This window comes from Python bivittatus, unplaced genomic scaffold, assembly GCF_059951505.1.
Source record: "Python bivittatus isolate LINGU-HERP-01145 unplaced genomic scaffold, Pbiv_v1 ctg000840_np1212, whole genome shotgun sequence".
Lineage (NCBI taxonomy): Eukaryota > Metazoa > Chordata > Lepidosauria > Squamata > Pythonidae > Python > Python bivittatus.
Window position 1 is genome coordinate 45,405,838 of NW_028277113.1, and position 19,975 is coordinate 45,425,812.

At 36.5% G+C, this 19,975-nt stretch overlaps 1 protein-coding gene across 1 annotated transcript in view; it reads right to left on the reverse strand.

Annotated features, from left to right (window-relative positions):
* TOX (thymocyte selection associated high mobility group box) overlaps positions 1 to 19,975 on the reverse strand; it is a 224,844-nt gene that overhangs the window by 72,857 nt on the left and 132,012 nt on the right. The window contains exon 3 of the mRNA XM_025173297.2: positions 15,523 to 15,765. Coding sequence (XP_025029065.1) covers positions 15,523 to 15,765 — 243 coding nt within the window. The remainder of the gene's footprint in view (positions 1 to 15,522; positions 15,766 to 19,975) is intronic.

Below are 19,975 nucleotides of genomic sequence, written 5' to 3' on the forward strand. Positions count from 1 at the left end.
GTTTCTTATTTTCCTTTTTAGCGGATATTTACTATTAGTTACTACTGTGTCAAAGATTTCTTCTACATTTTAACTGCCCTTCAACTGGCCACAAGAGAAATTGCTTTTGATTTCTCCCCGCAAAGAAATATCTCATGACATTCTCATAGACAAGGAATAGGCTTCTTCCATCTACCTTAGTTTTATAGCCAAGGGGTATACTTGACTGTCCGGTCCTATCTTTCACCCTCTAATAATTTCCACAGTAATGTACAGCTTCCTAGCTTCTTTTGCTTCAATTGTTAATTATCCAATCAATTATCCTGAGGAAAATCCTCCTATGGCCTTTGTTTGGAATGGAAAGTAGGGAGCAGCCAAGGAGACCAACTCTTCCAATGTCCACCTTTAAACCAATCCCTTATAAAAGTCCTCTGAAACCATACTGCTGAAATCCAGCCATTTCCCCAGAGAGATCCTGTTTCCATGCTGTTCTGAAAGATCTGAACCTCCCCCAAATGGGCTGCTTTTCTCCTCCCCGTGATGTTGCTACCTTCTAGTACTGTCATGTGAGGCCCTTCTCCTGACTGGTGAGGCAAAGTGATGTGGCTCCTGATACTGGGAAGATTGCCTAGCTTGCTGTATGGTGATGGGAAGACGTATAACAAACAGCAACCTCCACAGCATCTTCAGGTACCTCAAGACAGTAAACAAATTCAGTAACTCCCACCAAAAAAAAAAAAGGAAAGAAAGAAAGAAAATTATAGAACCCTCTTTAGTATGAAGCAGAAAAACAGAAGCTGTGTTTGTAAGGAAAGAACATGGAGGAAATAGAAGGAGAGATTTCAGCAAAATATTATCGAAAGTTTTCAGAGTGCTAAGTCCAACAGTAACTTAAATACTTTGTGAATATTTATTAGATTGCAGTTCACTCTGTACACGCTGCAACTCTGCCCCTAACAATGCCACTCCTTCTCCCTTTCTTTCTAAGGACTACCACTGTGGTCTCAGCATTAGAATATCTGTCAATCCCTCTCTTCTCCACCCATTTACAATCAATATTCATGTGCATCTAACTATATTTTGTAGTATAAATCTGGCCATTAAGCCAATATTTTACATGTTATGAGTTATTAGATGCTGAAAAAAGTCTTACTTACCAGGTGTCTGAGAAATATAGAGGTGCTTATAGCTGTGCCCAGACACATGCTTCTCCAATGCTGATGGAAACTTAAGATGAACCTTCTTTCCCTGTGAAACTAAACAGATGGCTCTGCAAAGCCTTTAAACAAACTGCTTCCCAAAAATGGTGGGCATCAGCAAAGCGTGCCTCCTCTTAATGTGAACGTAGCTTTCTCCTTTAGAAAACTTCCACGGCTGCTTCGAGGGCTGTCCCCATTGTCCGCAGGGGCCTCCAGCAAAGTCCCTCTTTGAGAAAAGTGCTTCGCTCAGGCTAATACCCTTTGCAAAGCAACTCTTCTGAATGCTGTGCACCATCCTATTGAATATCAGGTAATGATTAACAGAATTAATCATTAATGTAATTAATTACATTAATAGGCATAGCCACTTCTGTGTTTAGTCTTTCAAAGAAATTAAGAGTGATATCTCTTAAAATCAGACTTTTTCCATCTTAAGCCCACAATAAAACGCACAGGTATGTGGTCCTACTTCCCATATATTGTCTAAAGTTATTTTAAACTTTGTCTCCAAAGATGGATATTTGAAAATATACTTTTATTGCTTCCTTATGCCACTTTTAATTAAAAACAAGGAATGACATGCCTGAAACAAGATTTTATTTCTTTATTCAAAAAAGCTACGAAGAATAGTGTGGTGTCTTTATTTTGAGGAAAATGTCTTTTATCATTTATTTTAGTACAACACATTAAAATCAAATATCTCCTGTAGCAAAATGATTCAAGTCTCTGGAACTCAAATAATTTTCTAATAAAAAATGCATGAGACAAATAAATGCACTTTATGTTCCACAAGAAAAGGCAGTTTCAACAGGCTAATGCTCAGAGAAAATTCATTTTCTCAACCAGCCATTTCATTCTGTGGTGCTGTTACAAGCTCCTTGCAGTTGCTAGGCAACCATAATTCATAGTACCTTTTAATGGATACTCTGCTTCTGCTGAGAACATTAAGGTGAAGAGAATAAATGCCTTGGGTGAATCTTGAAATCTTTCATTATGCATGTCATTCTATTTTTGTAATGCTATAATGCTGAAATGTTTCTGTGGCAGGCAACTGAGTTGTGGTAATTGCATATTCCACTCATATATGTTTTGTAAGCAGAGCAGCACAGGCTTGTCTAAAATGAGTTATTTCAAACATGATTGAAATAGGACTTTCTCACTACTAAAGGTAGTAAATAAACCCCCTCTCCGCCAAAGAAGTGAAGAAAGTAGGTCTGGAATAGGTCTTCAAATTTCCAGTAAGCATATGGAAAGCAAGCAAACAGGTTTAGGATTTCTTATAATCATTCAAAAAAGTATGAAATAAAACCTGTGAATATAAGATCATTCCTACCTGACTATTTTGGCTGTTTCCTCTTATTCCTTCTTTTTTCTATTGATTTCATTTAATTCAAGCATAATTCAAGAGGTGGAATAGTATCTATAAATCTCTGTAGAAATCTGTCAAATAAAAAGACCAGGAACCAAAGAACTGATCTTTCAGCTTTTTGACCTCTTGTCCCATAAAGTTTGGGACATAAGATTGAAAGGGGAGCTGCTGTTTAAAGGGGCAGAAGGAAAACAAACAGGCCCACTGGCTCCCATTAAAACCTAAAGCAGTATTGGAGACCTTGTCAAATATTCTGGTTCTGTTGAATAGCTGGTTCATTCCAACTGTACATGAACCACAATTAATTCCAGTAATTTCACTCAACATCCAGACATCATCATTCTTTAATCATTGGTCCATGTTTTATTCCCAGGGGTTCATGTTCTGTAGATGTGGGGCTTCAGTGCTTCAATGAACATTGTCTCTTCCTCTCCTCTCCTTCATTCCCCTCAAATCTATATTTCTAAACATATATGCAGACATTTCATTAACTTTTGTACATTTTAAAAAAAAATACATCAAAATTCCAGAATTGTACTTAAAAAAAAAGTAGTAACAATATTACTGATCTAAAATTTAGATTTGTCTATATCACTTCAGCATTTAACAGAATGGGATATCTGTAATTTTCTTTCCATGTCAAAAATATAAGCAGCATGTCTGATTAGGCCATGCAATAAAGTGACTTCAGAAAAGGTGTCTGAATTTTCATGCAACAATGAGCCATGTTGTAACAAATCCATGTGCTGTTCTCATGTTAAAGTGATGCCGTCATTTACTGAAGTGCATATTCTTATGACAGCAATGATTCTGAATCCGAACAGTGGAAAGGACATAAAAAAATAATCAACTTATTAGCGCATAATGTCCAAGCCAGTGTTATCCAGGGACAATTCCTTCACACATAAAGGTGTTGGAAGACCTCATAAATCCTGTTATTCAAGGTATCTTGAAAAGAGCTTAATTTATTATTATAAATAAAAATAAAATCATACAAAGTTAGGAAGCTTCAGCAATGAGTACTGAACACCTGACAGCATGTCTAGAATTAGGAATTCTAATTTTAATGTACATATTTATTTTATTTATTAATTTCACTATAAAAGTATGGACATATGTATCGACACTCATAATCAGCAGTGTGTTTGGGAAGGGGAAAGAGAGCCTGTGGTGTATGGGATGAGTTTGCAGAAATACAAGTACTTTCTGTCATAATTTTTCTACTCTGAGATATCAAACTGGCTTCAGATTTCACATCCCATCATTGACCTTGTATTAAAAGGACCAGGATGAGATTCAAGCCTGGGAACCAGTCTATAAAAATTAAATATCTGCATTCATTCCAATCATAATAAATATTTTATTTATCAAAAATAAATTATGATCGGCTTGTCATGAATTATGCAGATTTAATAAACTTCCCGTAGCTGTATGGTTGTTAGTTCTGCTGCTAGTCACAAATCTCCATATTGTGCCATTTGCAAAGATCAAGATCCAGAATACTAATTCTTTTTCTGATGTTTATATTCCCACATGAAAATATATAAGAGGAGGAAAGAAAAACCCAGCAAAACTGCCTCTGAAATATATTAGGAAATATTTCCAGATTGTTTCTAACATTACTAAAGAAAGGGCATCATCTTATAAATCCATCATTCCCCCTTAAGGCACAAAATCATAGCAAGGTTACAAACAGGTATGATATTATCTGACCTCTCTGTGAAATTCTGTGACCAAGTAAGGATGTTTGCATGATGAATGCCACATTAGAAATCACCAAGAGCATTTTAAAGATGCAAAATGATAGACAAGATTTGTATTGTCGAAGGCTTTCACGGCCGGCATATGATGGCTGGTGTGGGTCTTCCGGGCTATGTGGCCGTGTTCTGGAAGTTTTGTTTCCTAACGTTTCGCCAGCACCTGTGACCGGCATCTTCAGAGTGCAGGAGCACAGACAGGAGCAGTTCTCTCTGTGCCCAGGGTGATGTGGCCCTTTTGTGGGTATTTATAGCGATCTGGGGGGGGGAAGGGGGGACGTGGGGGGAGCTTGGGTTACTGAGTGGCTGCTCTATAAATACCCACAAAAGGGCCACATCACCCTGGGCACAGAGAGAACTGCTCCTGTCTGTGCTCCTGCACTCTGAAGATGCCGGTCACAGGTGCTGGCGAAACGTTAGGAAACAAAACTTCCAGAACACGGCCACACAGCCCGGAAGACCCACACCAGCCATAGACAAGATTTGTTATGTTCTTCTCGTTAAAACTGAAATAGATATGTTAATTTTAAAAAATGTAGCACTACAGTTGATGGAATCAGTTTCACCCAGTCATCTGCACTGTGAATGTGCATTCTGAGAGATTTTATAAAGAATAAAAAACTATTAAAGTTTTTAAAGTCCTTTTGATCAAGTATGTGAGATTCCTTCTAAGAGCATTATTTCCATACTCTTCATAATATTACCCCTTAGGAATCGTTCATATCTGAATCACAAAACAAAGTCTTTTATGTCAATTACATTTTTTTTAAATTATTAATCTGTTTAATCATGTCTGATTGTTGGAGACTGCCTGGACAAGTCCCTGCAGTTTTCTTGGCAAGGTTTTTCAGAAATGGTCTGCCACTGCCTCCTTCCTATGGCTGAGAGAAAGTGACTACCCCAAGGTCACCCAGCTGACTTTGTGCCTAGGCGGGGCTAGAATTTACAGTCTCCCAATTTCTAGCTTGGTGCCTTAATCACTAGACCAAACTGTTTCCAGTAATTTGCTTTGTCTGTAAATAGGAAATGGACAATTCACAGCTCATTAGTACATGTACTATCCCAATACCTAAGACTGTGCTGTTAAAAAGGGCAAAATTGGGATTGTGCTACTTTGAACTGTTTGGGGGGCAAATGGTACAAGTTTTTCTCTCAGAGGTCTTCCATTCCCATTCTCACTCTTAGCTTCTCCCAAAGGTCCCTCAAAAATAGCCCACTTGCCCCACCTGGAAAATGACCATGTTCTTTATTTAGATTTAGAGGGTTAGGTGGCTGATCTGAACCTAAGAAGCTGTACACACCTATTATGAATTAATACATGATCTTCAACAGGAATTAGTACCTGGATCATTACTTGTGTGTCTGTTCCTTCAGTTTTTAACCAAGAGTGTTAAAGCTTTTGAGATCCATTCAACGTTTTATCCAACTGTATTGTTTACACATAGATCAATTGGTTTACACAATTGATCAATTGGACAAGTCTTAGTAACAGCTTATTCAATATATGCTTGGATCCAATAAATATTGAATAAGATGGCAACAGACTCCCAAGAGAAAATAACTGCAGACAGCTGCCTCCATCCCTCTTAGAAGGGAGTTCCAACTCCCAACATGTGTCTGCTTCTCCCCACAGTTGGCTGTTAAATTCTTCCCATTCATATTATTTTTTCTTAATGTGCTTTGAAGCACAGAATGTTCTTGGATCTGCATGTGACCCATGGAAATCATCATAGAAAAAGACTGGCTTTAGCTGTGTAGCTCTAAAGACCCAGAATGACCCACCAAAATTGGTTCTTGTGTTATAATGTAATCTAGCAATAATATTCTTCAGCTCAAGAGCCTATATCCCTTTATTTTTTTCTCTCCATGGAAATATCTATCTTCTGGTATGCTTTCAGCATGACCTCTTCCCTCTCATGAAAAAAACCCCTTTCCCTTTCCTAGTAAGTTCTGAAAGTATTGTTCATATTGTCCTTGGGCAGAAACACAGCATATAGTTATACAAGAAAAAAACTAGCACACACACCAACTACCACTGCAGGCTCAGTTGGGTGACTCTGTAATCTAACACAGAGACAAACACACACACAGAGGCAGAAGCCCAAACCAAAGAGAAAGAAACAAGCCACAAAAGCGGTTCAGAAACCAGAAATCTACCTCTCTTTGGCTCTTCAAGTAAGTCATCCAATTTGTTCATGTAGTTCACTCTTCCTATTCTTTTCTCAAACCCATACCAAAACCAGAATTTTCCTGAACTCACTGATACCAGCTGTTTTCTTTTTTCTCTCATGGGATTTGTTATGCTAAACACATCTCAGTCGCATGTGCCAAGAAATGCATGTTTGTGCTGATTAAATGAGATGTCTGTGTATCATTTAAGTATGTCTAATATTTACAGTATATACAAGAGAAAAAGGAGCTTTCGAGGTACTCAAATAGGAAGGTATTTGACTTCAGCATAATATGGCTATTTTCCTATGAAAACCATCAGTTAACAATAGGCATGTGAGTTTGAAACAAAAAGTAAATTAACACCCACAGATAGTCTTGAAGAAAAATGTGAGAATTAAGCTTTTAAAATCCCTGAACTTTTCCCACGTATCTATTCAATACTATCCTTTTCTAAATGATATTAATTTTTACCTAAGTTGAAACTTAAACTATTTTTCCTTTAAAAAAAAGAACAACCAAGCCTATTGATCTTGAATGAAATGGATTTAATACGAAGTTGAACAGAACCTGTTATTTGCAACATCAAGAATTAATGTTCTGGATTTATCAAGGGAATTCAACATTTCATTTTGTCTGTCTTGCATGTTTCATGTTAAAGTCAAAGAGATCTATCACTGGCATGCTATATTTTCAAGTGTACTGTGAAGGAGAAAGAGAGAGTGAATGCTTAATATCATTTATCAAAGCACAAAAAGAGCAGCAGGAGACCCAAACAGGGGGAGGTCACAGCCAATAATATCTCTGCAAATAGAAAAGTGCTGTAGAAGCATCAAATGCAAATTACTGTTTGTTGGAGAATTTTAATGGACTTCCACGTCACTTTATAAAATGTTTAATTGTAACCCCCCTTTTAATAACACCATCAGATTCAAGGGAAAGATGCCCTGCTGATGGCAATTACAATCTGTCAAATAGCATATTTATTTACAGTTGGTTTCTAACGCTCTAAGATAAAAAGGGAATTCTCTTCCACTTGTCAACAAACTATAATTATTGTGTATCCTTCTGTCAGTTGCTACATAAAACTTTGGGTCCTAATTATACCTACTGCAACAATTTTATAAATGGGGTGTTTCTCTTTTCCTCCAGTTTCCAGGAATATAATTAACATCAGGCATTTATTTGGTTATTTTATTCATTTCAATGTAAGCTTTTTGGGAGGAATGTTAAATATGTCAATAATTTTCTATCTATGCATCTCCCTTAAATCTGCTTCTTAGGATCATCGGATTGGAAGGGAACTTGGAATTAGTCCTTTCTTAGGAGGGATCTGCAATTCAACTACAATATCCCTGAAATCTCATCAAACCTTTGCATGTATCTATGACAAGAGAAGGCATCAGTTCCCAAAACAGCCCATTTCACTGTCAAGCAATATGGGCCATACGGACTTTCCCCTACTATTTAGTCAAAATCTGTTTCCAGTTGCTTCTTGTGATGCTTTCTGCATATACATGTTTATATAAAAGGACATGGGTATTTTTCTTTTTCAGCTATAATATTATTTCAACAGCAGAAAATAGTTACAGATGCAGAGCGTGGGTTGTTTAGTTAGACCAGTGGTACTACATAATGGTACTATGTACTACATAATGGTAATATCTTCTATGTACTACATAATGGTAATATCTTCTATATTTTTGGGAATTTCAGTAGTTTCTTCCTTACAACAGTAATTAAGCATAACTTTGTACCATTACATTCTCACATTTTATTATTCTTATGCTTTTGCCTTTACTACTGAACATGTTCCCATTAAAATGACTTTCCCAACTTTTTATCTTGATCAAAGACTTCTAATTCTGGAAATATACATATAGAAGACCATGCACAGTATTCAAAACCAGTGTGATGCTGTATTAAAATTGATATGCTGAGATTTCATTGAGAAATCTCATTGAGATTGAGAGTAATCACACACACACACTTTACATATATTGCAGATTGGCAATATATGTACTCTACTGATAAACAGAAATTTCAAAGTCTTTCATTTAGTCTGCTTTGTTTTATGATGGATGTGCAGCATGATTTAATGATTAATTTAATTGATCTGCCCAACTGGTATATTTTTCTATTAAAAGGGGGCATAAGGACACACTTGAGGGACCCACAGTCTGACTCTGTATAAGTTACTTCCCATAACTTATTCATGTAAATATTGTTCATGAAATGGGGACTATAGCTATTCATCTTTTCCTGTGTTAAAAATTATATGTTGACAAAATGCCAGTAGATATGAAAATATGACTGAGAAATATATATATATTCTTTTCTATTCTTAACCAGTTTAGCTTAACCAAAGAAAACTAATCAAGATATCTGCCAATTTTCAGATACTGGGTTTGCAATTTTATTATGTCCACATTGATTACAACAACCTTTGCTGCTTTACATGAACAATACTTTAGGTAGTATTTAATCAGAAACCAAATATCTTTAGTTTCTGATATAAATATATGCCATGGTGAAATAGAGTCAAGAAAATATATGAAAAACAATGAACATTAGCTCAAAAACATGGATTAGTGGCATTTTTTTCTATGAACAGGAAAGAAATACACGAGAGGGCAACCTTAATCTGTATGCAGCTCCAGCACTCCATTTGCAGTTCAGAAAAATTCTTGAGGGGATGGGGACAAAATTTCCAACACGTTTTTGGGGTTGAGGTGTTTTCATGGGCTAAAATAGGTGTCTTGAACCTTGTAGAAAAGTTAAGATATCCATTTGTCCTTTAATCAGTCTGACTTTTCCTATGGCTGGTTCAAGGGGGAAAAAATAAATGATATGCTTCTAAATCACCCACTTTGTCCCTTAACCATCCCCATGCAGAACAAAAAAAGGACAAAAAGTCTGGCCTCATTCATGACATAATTGGTTATGCCAGGTAAAAAAAATATGCTCACTATTACCCTTAAACAGCCTTTTCCTATCTACTACTTTCATACTGCAAAGCATGAAATCAGTGTTAAAGCACCTGCTTTGCAAGATCAAGAATTTAAAATCAGTGTTAACAACTTGCTAGAAAAACTACAGGAAGTTATTACCAATCACCATCGGGCTAGGTCTGACTTGAGGGAGGTAGCGTCCTATGTTTTATGTGTTGGATAGGGCTATTTCCAATGGCCATGCTGGCTGGTATGCTGGGAACTGTAGCTCATCATATCTGGAACACCTCAGTTTGGAGATGACTGCCCTAAAGACTAGATCAATCTTCAATATGGAAAATTGCAACAAAATGAGCATTCTTTAACATTACTGTAATTACATTCAGCAAGAACAGAAAATCCTGAGTATGTGTCAGTACACTACATGTAGCTCAAAGTTGGTGGGTATGCAAGGAACATTTTGAGGGTTTGCAAGGTAGTCTCTAGATTAGAGATCCTATCCTGGTACAATAACATAAACATGCTTAGGGTAAAACTATACTTTGGCTGTTCTTGTAGCTTACTAGTCATAATGTGAGAAAACTGACAGGCACTATACTTATCACTAGTAGGGAATTCTGCTTGGTAATCTGTTCTACCCTTTCTTTATATATTTCTAAAAACTGTTATGTGAAAGCCTCAATTGAGCAAAATTATGATGGGTGGCAGAAATAGCTATCTGTGGGTGCTTCTGATGATGATCATGTCATGTGGAAGATTGGAGTAAATGGTAGGAGCATGATTTAATGAATAAAATGAATGAAAAAACACATAGGCATGTTATATATCTGTGAAATTAAGAGAAAGGGAAGAATTTAATTGTTGGAGATTTGATTTTTAGCAAAAGCTCTTGTTAAAGGATGTGTTCCTGACCATAAGCAGAGAGTATTCTATAAGAATACTGAGTAATTAAGCAGATTGTCCCATTAAAAAGGCAAAATGCCTGGGTAGACTTTACTTAACAACTGCCCTATTTAGCTACTGTTCAAAGTTACAATGGCACTGAAAAAGTAACTTTGCAACCAGTCCTCGCATTTACAACTGTCAGTGTCCCCATGCTCGTGTGATTGAAATTTGGGCATTTTGCAATCAGCAGGAGTTTACAACCATTGCAGGGTCATGTGATCATCATTCGTGCGCTTCACAGCTAGCTTCCGACAAGCAGAATCAATGGAGAAGCTGGCAGCAAAATCACAACTCAAGGTCACATGCTGCTTGCTTAATTACTGTTGGTGACTTGCTTAATGACCGAATGGGAAGTGACATCATAAGTCCATTGTGGTCATATGTTTTGCTTAGTGACTGTGTCACTTAACGACAGAGTTGCTAGTCCCAATTATGGTTGCTAAGCAAGGACTACCTACATAACTGTCTTGGATGCAAAGTGTAGGCTTAGCATATTACTGCCAGACATGATCATTGTCAAAATATTTGTTTAGTAGCACTTAGAATTTAAAGTGTGCTTTGAATATATGCTACATTTGATAAAAATCTTCCCTTCTCATTTCCCTTCTTTTGCTATTATTACTAAAAGGAGAGTTTGAGAAATAAATCCATCATTTTTATTGTCTCTTTTTCCGCTTTAGATTTCACCATTTAAAATGTTTAAGTGTTCATAGAAAGTGAAATACATCTTAACTTTTCTTTCTATTTTCTAAAATATGCCATATTGTTTAAGGTGATATGTTCTATTCTGTCATTCAAAGAATAAACCCTTAAAATAGAGTAGATATTATACACAGATACAACACACATTTTTTTTAAAAAAATCCAAAATCTACTGTCAGCCAGTACAACTCAGTACAATCTAGTAAGTGCTATATTGAATTGTCTTCGGCTGATTAGCCACCAAAAGCTCTGGATTGGATCAAAGAAAGGAAAGGAATAACAAGTGATAGATTCAGGACTGACATTGGGAAAACAAAGTAAAATGTTAGTTTTAGATAGAATAAAACAATGTTTTATGATAGAATAATTCCCCCAGGGTTTAGATTGGCTCCAAACCTGTTGGCTTTTCACAAGGAAGACGTGGTTTTGTCACAGGGCCTGGGGATCTGGATGTGTGGCAGAGCTCATGCAACAGTTATGTTGATTTGCTGTTGATGGTTTCGTTTTTCACCTTGGCTGTAGATTATATGTGTGTTGTTGTCTTTAAAGTTTTACATTTTTTATGCTGTTTTTAATTGTTGATACCCACCCAGAGTTATGAATTTGAGATGGACAGCCATATAAATTGAGAAAAAATAAAATGTTAGTTTTACATAGAATAAAACAAATTTATTTTTACACTAGAACAAAAGAATTTATGAACTGCATTTATAGATGAAGCTAAATAGAACGTAACAGAAATTAAGATAGAATAGTAGAAGGCTCCTCTACAAGTCTGTGTAGGGATAAGACAGAGACAGTAAGTCTATAATACTGGTACTCATCCATTTGACACCTTCTTGGTATTCTTGTTCTACAGCTATTGTTAAGTTACTCCAAACATTGTTATGTGTGTCCTTGCAAATATATCACCCCAAATTCATGATCTAATGGCAAAAGACCAAGAGCTGCATTTCATTGTTTAGAGCAGCCTTTCTCAACCTTTTTACCCTGGAGGAACCCTTGAAATAATTTTCAGGTCTCAGGGAAACCTGAAATTTTTTGCTTCATAAAAATAACAAAAACTAGAAAAACTTACCAGTGCAATTTACTGTTAACCTATACAATCCACAATTTACAACTTTTGTAACAACAGCAAAATGGTAGGCTGGTAGCTGAGTCATGATGTGTGAAAATTCCCACCAATGTGAGCGCTAGTCTTGCGTGGCATGCAAAGTTCAAAAACGGATGTTTATTTTTTTCCAATCACAATCTCTCACGGAACCCATAGCAGGCTATTGCAGAACCCTAGCGTTCCATGAAACCCCAGTTGAGAAAGGATGACTTAGAGGAACCATTGGTATTTTGGGTGGAGGTCAGAATTCCCTGTTTACAACCAGCAAATAGAACATTGTACATTACTCATTTGCTTGCTCTCTTTCACAAAACAACTGATTGCCTATAACTAATTGGTTAATGCTTAAATATAAGCAAAGAAATTGCCTCAATGAATTATCAATTTTATTCTGACGGTTTCCTAATTTATAATTACAAAAGAAATAGTTTCCTGAATGTAAGAAGAGAAAAGACAAAAACTCTGGAATAACTGTAGCAGTATGGAGAGTAAAGTCAAATATAGTTTCAGGAAGGCGCCATTCCCTGCTCAGTGCAGAAATTCAAATAAAACATTCCCCCTTCCTCTAACTTTGGACCATTACTCCATGTCCTGCACTCTGGGACAATAACAGGTCTTGTTTCTAAATACTGTTATCATATCTGTCCTCTATCTTTTCCAAAATTCCCACAATCTCTTCTCCTAAGACCTAATCTCTTTATCATCCTTATTGCCCTCTTTCCATCTGTTCCATTTGTCTGGTAATCAATTTAAAATGTGTTACCCAGAAATGGACAAAATTTTTGAGGTCCAGCCAATGCAGAATAGAATAGAATTAGCAAACTACGTTAATTGATACAGCTTAAAATTGCATTTACCATATCTTTGAGAACATGTCACACTTCTGATTAATATTCAGCTTCTAATCAACCATAATTTCAAAACCTTTTCACAAGTATTATTACAAAGGCAAGTGCCCCTTCTTCTATTCCTGTTATTTTTTTTTCTAAGTTTAATAACCTTGCATTTTGTTTCTATTACATTTCACTTTATTTGCAGCCCATCTCTCTAATCTAGAAGTAGTATTCCAGGGAATTCTTCCAACTATAATCCTAATTTCTTGGGGCACATATGAGCCAAATGTTTCACTACATGTGACTAGTAGGGATAAACTGTTGTGTGAGAGAAAAGGGTATGATTCATACTTCTAATATTGTGAAATATCATAGTCTAGCATGAACAATACATTTTAAATTATACAGCAGCTGATGTTTTCAGATGTCATCCAAAAGGGTTGTCATAAATTAATTCCTTTCAAAATTATAGAAAGAGATGTATTTTTAAATATGCACTGTAAAATCGATATAAAATATACACTGTAAAACCTGTTCATCTTTTCCCATAAATTAAATATAAATAGTAAAAGTTATAACTTTTTTTAAAAGCTAGGCTTTACTATTTTTTTTTAGGATCACTAAAAGAAGCAAATTACTTGAACCTAAATAAACCATGAATAGTCTTGCAGTGTGTCCTTCCTTCCTTCCTTCCTTCCTTCCTTCCTTCCTTCCTTCCTTCCTTCCTTCCTTCCTTCCTTCCTTCCTTCCTTCCTTCCTTCCTTCCTTCCTTCCTTCCAGACATCAGTATTTTTCTCTCAGTTTTTATTAAAATCCCCCAAGAATCTTAACTAGTTATCCTACTTGGCCTTTATTTACTTCCCTTAGTGAGTTCCTCAGTGTGAACATCCACAAGCTCTCAAAATTCTACTGTTCCTCCTACTTTGAAAGAAATAGATATGAAACTTCAGTACTTTAGGGAATACTCAACTTCCAAACTCTAACCCACAATACAGAAAAGGTCTTGCACTATACCATTACTGGCATCCTGTACTTATGTGTTAAATACTATTCTTATCTTCTTCAGACTCTTCATATCATTCAGAAACTTTTCTTTATATAAACTTCGTATTTATTTCATCCCTAAAGGTGAAATGTGAAGGAGCATTTAGAACCTATATATGAATAAAGATTAATTCATTACAGTACAATTTAATTAATTAATTAATTAATGTATATAGCCACCCATCTCACACAAGTGATTCTGGGTGTTTACAAGATTAAAAATGAACAACCCCCCCAAACATACCCCCTCCAGCACCCAAGGATAAACTATTAACAACCCACAGCAGCAAAACTCATCTCCTCCCAACCCAAATGGCTGGGGGAACAACCAGGTCTTCAGTGCCCTGTGAAAAGCTAATAGGGTTGGGGCCATTATGCCTTGTTAAGCTCTAGTTTCCAGTTCATGATTCAATGGACTACTTGATCCTCAATCATTTTCCAACAATTCAGTAGCCATGCAAAAAAATAAATAATAAAGAACAATGCCATCTGTACATTTTTTCCATAAATTAAAATTAAATAAACTATTTTATGCTAAGAAAACTTGAGATGAGATTGTGTTTTGTTCCATGTTGTGTTCAACCAAAAAAAAAAAAAAAAGTTCACTAGTTTTAGTCAAAACTAGTAATGCAACCAAAACTCCTAGCTCTAGCCAATGCTTGGTTTTATTATAAATCTAGTTCATCTCTGATTTCAGCTATATAGATTATTTCCTTCCTTCCAAACATGTCAAATATTAGACAACCTGGAAAACATTTCTTTAGAAGTGGTGTATACAACCTGAACGTGGCCTTTGTGTGGCATGCCAGAGGCTGTGCTTCAAAAACTGGATGGGACCAGGCTGAATTCTAAATTCAATTTAGCTACGTTTAAAGATAATTAAAATGATATAATATTAAATATAGTTAATTCTCTATATAATGCTATCCTCCTGTAACATTAAAAAATACAATTCAGGAGCAATTATTGGGGACCATAAGTAAAGTTTCGAAGGTCAATGTGAAGTCTTGAGATCAAAGGCCACATGCCCTGATTCCAACGTGTCCATCCATTTTATTGATCTCTGGCTTCCGGGAATAATATATAGCAGTGTTTTGTCTGCTGAGCTATCCACAGTGTGATTGCTTTGCTACTTCTGCCATAATGTATACTATATCTGAGAAACTGAGAAGTGGCTGGCAGCAAACAAACCTCTCTTCATTATGTTAACAGAACCTGGCTCTAATTTCAGAATTTGGACTATCCTTAATGGTTTGGGAGGGAGGATAATAACTGTTTCAATCCTTAAACCTCTTACATCAGACATAATTTAAAGTAAGCTTATCAAATTACAAAATAGCAAACTGCCCTAAGAACATCTGAAATATGCACTGAAAAATATCTCGATAGATAGATAGATAGATAGATAGATAGATAGATAGATAGATAGATAGATAGATAGATAGATTTAATAGGCTTACCACAGACAAAGAATTTGAAAGCATTGTCCCATCTTGGCCAAGCATATTGGAGACTGTGATTTCAGGTAGATCCATATTTTGTGGGTGGAATGGAAGCAGGCCATTATGGTTGATAGGGTGACACAGTGAAGGGTAACCAGATTCTGTGTCATTCAAATGCACCAGTGAATGGTCAGGTAATGAAGGTGGAGTGATGGGAGGTATGTTAAAATCTTCACTTTCAAGGCTTGGACCAGGAAAAGACTGTGGAAAGATGAAAGAAAAGTTTTAATTAAACTATCATAAAAAGGCAAAGAAATCCGCTACTATCTCAAAGTGACCAAACTCTTTTTCAAACACTATAAGCAATATAAAGTTTATAAATGTTATAATGTTAAGCAATAGTTTCTTCTCTACACATTTTAAAGCACCCATCTATTGTATTAAGGCATTTGCACTATAATGTATGAGAAAATAGTTTTCTTGGAGACTTAAAACCTTTAATATTTTCACTGCTTCCATTAAGTAGAATTCCCTCCACCTCAGTGGCTTAATTCAAGGCTTCATTACAATTTTCTAAGAGTCTTCACAGGACTGAATAGGAGCTAGGGAAGTGGAATGCAATTTATAAAATTAATATTAGATCAGAAAGGCCTTCTAACACTCACTGCCACTCGAGAGCAAAAACAGTACAAGTGGAGAGAATCTTGTTCTTAAGTGTTGGTCTATAGTGCATAAAAGAATAATAAATTCAATTTGCTACACCGGTGAAAATTAGCCTTAGATACAAAATGTACTATATGAAAATGCGGCATTTCTGATTCTGCTTTTTTTATATTAATAAGAACAAACCCAAATAGTGAATATGTATGTCCAGCACAACCACTGGTAGTGTCAACTTAGCTAATCAGAATCTCTTTATGTGGGAAAGAAAGTGGACAATAACACCACATAGTCAACCAAACAAGTGAGTGAAAGTAACAGAATCCAATAGCTTTTTTGCAACTGAAGTCCCAAGTCCTGTTCAGACGGTTTATAATCAAGGTATTATGGAGACAAGCATCACTGGTGAAACAATTCTTATTACACGTGCAGAGAATTATGTATCAGCAGTAGAATTTTTATTTGTGGAGGCTCTCACTACAAGTGAGGATTCTGGAAAGCATAACCTCAATCATACGGAAAGATGCCCAAAATAGAAGAAACTCTGCTCAGACATTTCTCTCCAAGCACAGAGGTTGATAAGAAGGACATTGGGCTAACATGCTCACCTCTTCTGTTCCTCATATCTCAGCAGACTATTTCTAGATTTCATAACAACTGAACAGAACTCTTGTTGGTTTCCAATCCAGTGACAGAAATTAGATGCAATCTGAACCTCACACTACTCCTACCCAAAATGGGTCAATCAGGGCAAGATTATTCCAGTGCACATCTCTGGCATACAACTGGAAATCAGCTATGTACTCACAAACTCAACAATGTTTTTGCTTCTCCTGATTTGTTGTTGCTTTCCTGGCTGAACTGTCAAAAGCAGCTCTAAAGCTCTGCATGAAGTTCTGGTAACTGTCCAACAATCCATCGTTGTCCTCAATGAGCAGCATGGGCCATCTGCTGGCCCTTTCTTTCAGCAGACTAAGGACAAAGGCAACCTTGGGCCAACTGATAGGAAATTCCATTGGATGGCCCACCATAAATGATTCATACTGCATCTTGAAATCCAAGAATTGATCTTGGCAGCCCCCTCCCCAAACCTTTCTAGTAGACAACAGAGGAGGACTGTAAAGTAAGCTGTTGGAACTGCTCTCGGTTGAGATAAGCCTTGTCCAAATTATTGTGCTAGCTGCATCATGGCATTGTGCAGGTTTGTTATTTGTCTATCCATCTGCTACTGACGCATCATCAAACAAACCAACCTAGAGTTCTCACTCGAGGCACAAATGACCAGGCTCAAATCATCCTACTTTGGACACATTATGCGAAGACCCAGCTCTCACATAGAGAGGAAAAGGATCTAATGCTGGGAAAGTTGCAAGGTGGATGGACTCAGTTACAGTGGCCACGAGGCCACCATTGGGAGACCTGAAAGAACAGGTTAGGGATCGATCATGGAGAAAATCTATCTGTGTGGTTGCTAAGAGTCAAAAACGACTTGAAGGCACATAATCAATCAATCAATCAATCAATCAATCAATCAATCAATATGCTATTGATGCTGTAATAATGCCTCCAAAACTTGTTCTACAGACAGTGAGGTGCCTCAAAGATCTGTCACCATATTTTAGGCCTAGTGGGCTAGGTCCATTACGTCTCCGATGGGAGAGTACTGAGACTTTCAAGATTGATGTCAGCCCTTCAAAGTAGGCAGGGTCAAGAAACAGACACAGCAGGGATTGCAAGGAATGCTCTTTATTGTTGTGAGGTAAAATAATGGAAACTTGAAAGCCTGTCTAAGTTTCTATCTACTTCCACCTTATATCAAATAAAATCAAGGCAGGATTATTTTGAATTTCTTCCTTACTTTGTCCTCTTTCTCAGGCAGGACTTTCAGAATAATATTTTCTGAAAGTCCTGCCTTAATGGTTCATTCATTCCTCCCCCATTCCCAAAACTAGGTCTACATTCCTTCATAGATGCAGGCTAAGAGAAAACAGTCTAAGATATAATAAGGGCAAAATAGATAGTATCTGTGTGCACTGCTCAAATGAATCAGACTGTGTCTTTGTAACTACATTGCATATTACACACCAAGTACAAATAATATATTACATACAAACTAATATAAAGTCATTCACCTAAGTGTTGATTTGTATAGTTTTCAATTTTCTGCTGGCTGGGAGTATTAATTAAGCAGATGGTGAATGACCAACAGAACTAGAGTGATAATTTTCTAAATCATAGTGAACCAACTGCACTATGCTGGATGTCAACAAGACAAATGAACATTTCTAGAAAACTGGTTTGAATTTTCTTTTCCCCCTTTCCCCCAATTTCTAGAATAAATTGTGATGTGCTCATTTTATTAACTATTTGTTCTTCCACAAATACTTTGTGAGTATTGTAAGTATAAGTGTAACTATATGTTTTAAAGTAGTAACAGTGTAGGTGTGGTAACTGAGTAGGAGTTATATCAGCATTTTAATACCCCCAATTTTTCTGCTTTTGTCTGCATGTTTACTGGAGCATTGTTGAAAGTGACAGTAGTGCATCTTGTAATGCTCAAAAAGTTCAGAAACATTTACTATTTGCCAGGATCCTCTCTCTTTCTAATCTATTTTGCTGCTGTCACATACGCAGATTATAACTGAGAAGAAACTGCATTTGAGTGCACTATTCAATGAGTCATGAAATCTCAAGCAATTATTGTGAGCACTCTCTTTTGTGCCCTTTGAACAAAACATTAGTAAATTATACCCTCACTGTATCATGGACAAGGCAGCAACTTGTAATTAATATTTCTAGAATTTTATATAGTGGATGGTGGACTCAAACAGCACAAACGACATTGACTTTGCACAATATGCTAAAGAAGACTTACCATTAAATTTGAGTAATATGTGTACCAGATGGCATGACAATATATAATCAATTCCCCTCCTATTGGCTAGTATCAAGCCAATCTCCAAGTGGTTAGACAGCAAACAAAGCAAACAACAAACTTGTGGTTGAGAAGGCTGAGTCTTCCCACTCCTTCTGTCCTCTGGTTTATCACTGTAATCTCAGGACACACTTAAATCCTGTCTTATCAGCACAAGACATCACCACAGCTAAATCCAGCCTAGAGATTTAAACCAGAGAACCAACAAAGCAGGATCGGTTGAAAGGCACCTAGGGAATTGCAAATGTATTGAAAGACCAACCCTACTCATGAGTAATCCATCTTGATATTAATATTAATCCTTGATGTCAGAAATTGATACAGGATGGAGATTCTGGAGCATAAAAATTCAGCAGTTAAAACACACCAGTACTGTATAATGTCTGACTTCAATTAAAGTGCTTCACCCCTGCACTTTAGTTGCCTACTTCCTCCTGTTGGATTTCCTTGTGCCTGAATTTCTGGACCCTTTGGACCTAGTGCTTCTTGAAACATAAGCTATTATTGTTTGCTTTATTTTTCTTCTTTGTACTTGTGGGCTTTGGACAGTTGCTTAATTTATACCTGTACTGAAAACTTGCCAGTAAACTGGGACTAATAATCAAGAATGTATATTGAGATTCTGTATTCATTATATTGGGTGACTTGAAAGTTAGGCTATTCTTATATATATAGAATATCCAGCAGTTGGATACCATAGTGGTTAGAGCACTGCCTTTGACACGGGCGGACTGGGGTTCAAATCCCAGCTGGTACCTACCTTACCAGTAGGGGTCCTTGGGCAAAGACCCCCTAATGCTTCACTTGCTGATCTGAAATATGAGAGTGATACAAACTAAGAGAATCATGCCGGCTTGGATGTTGCCCGGATTAATA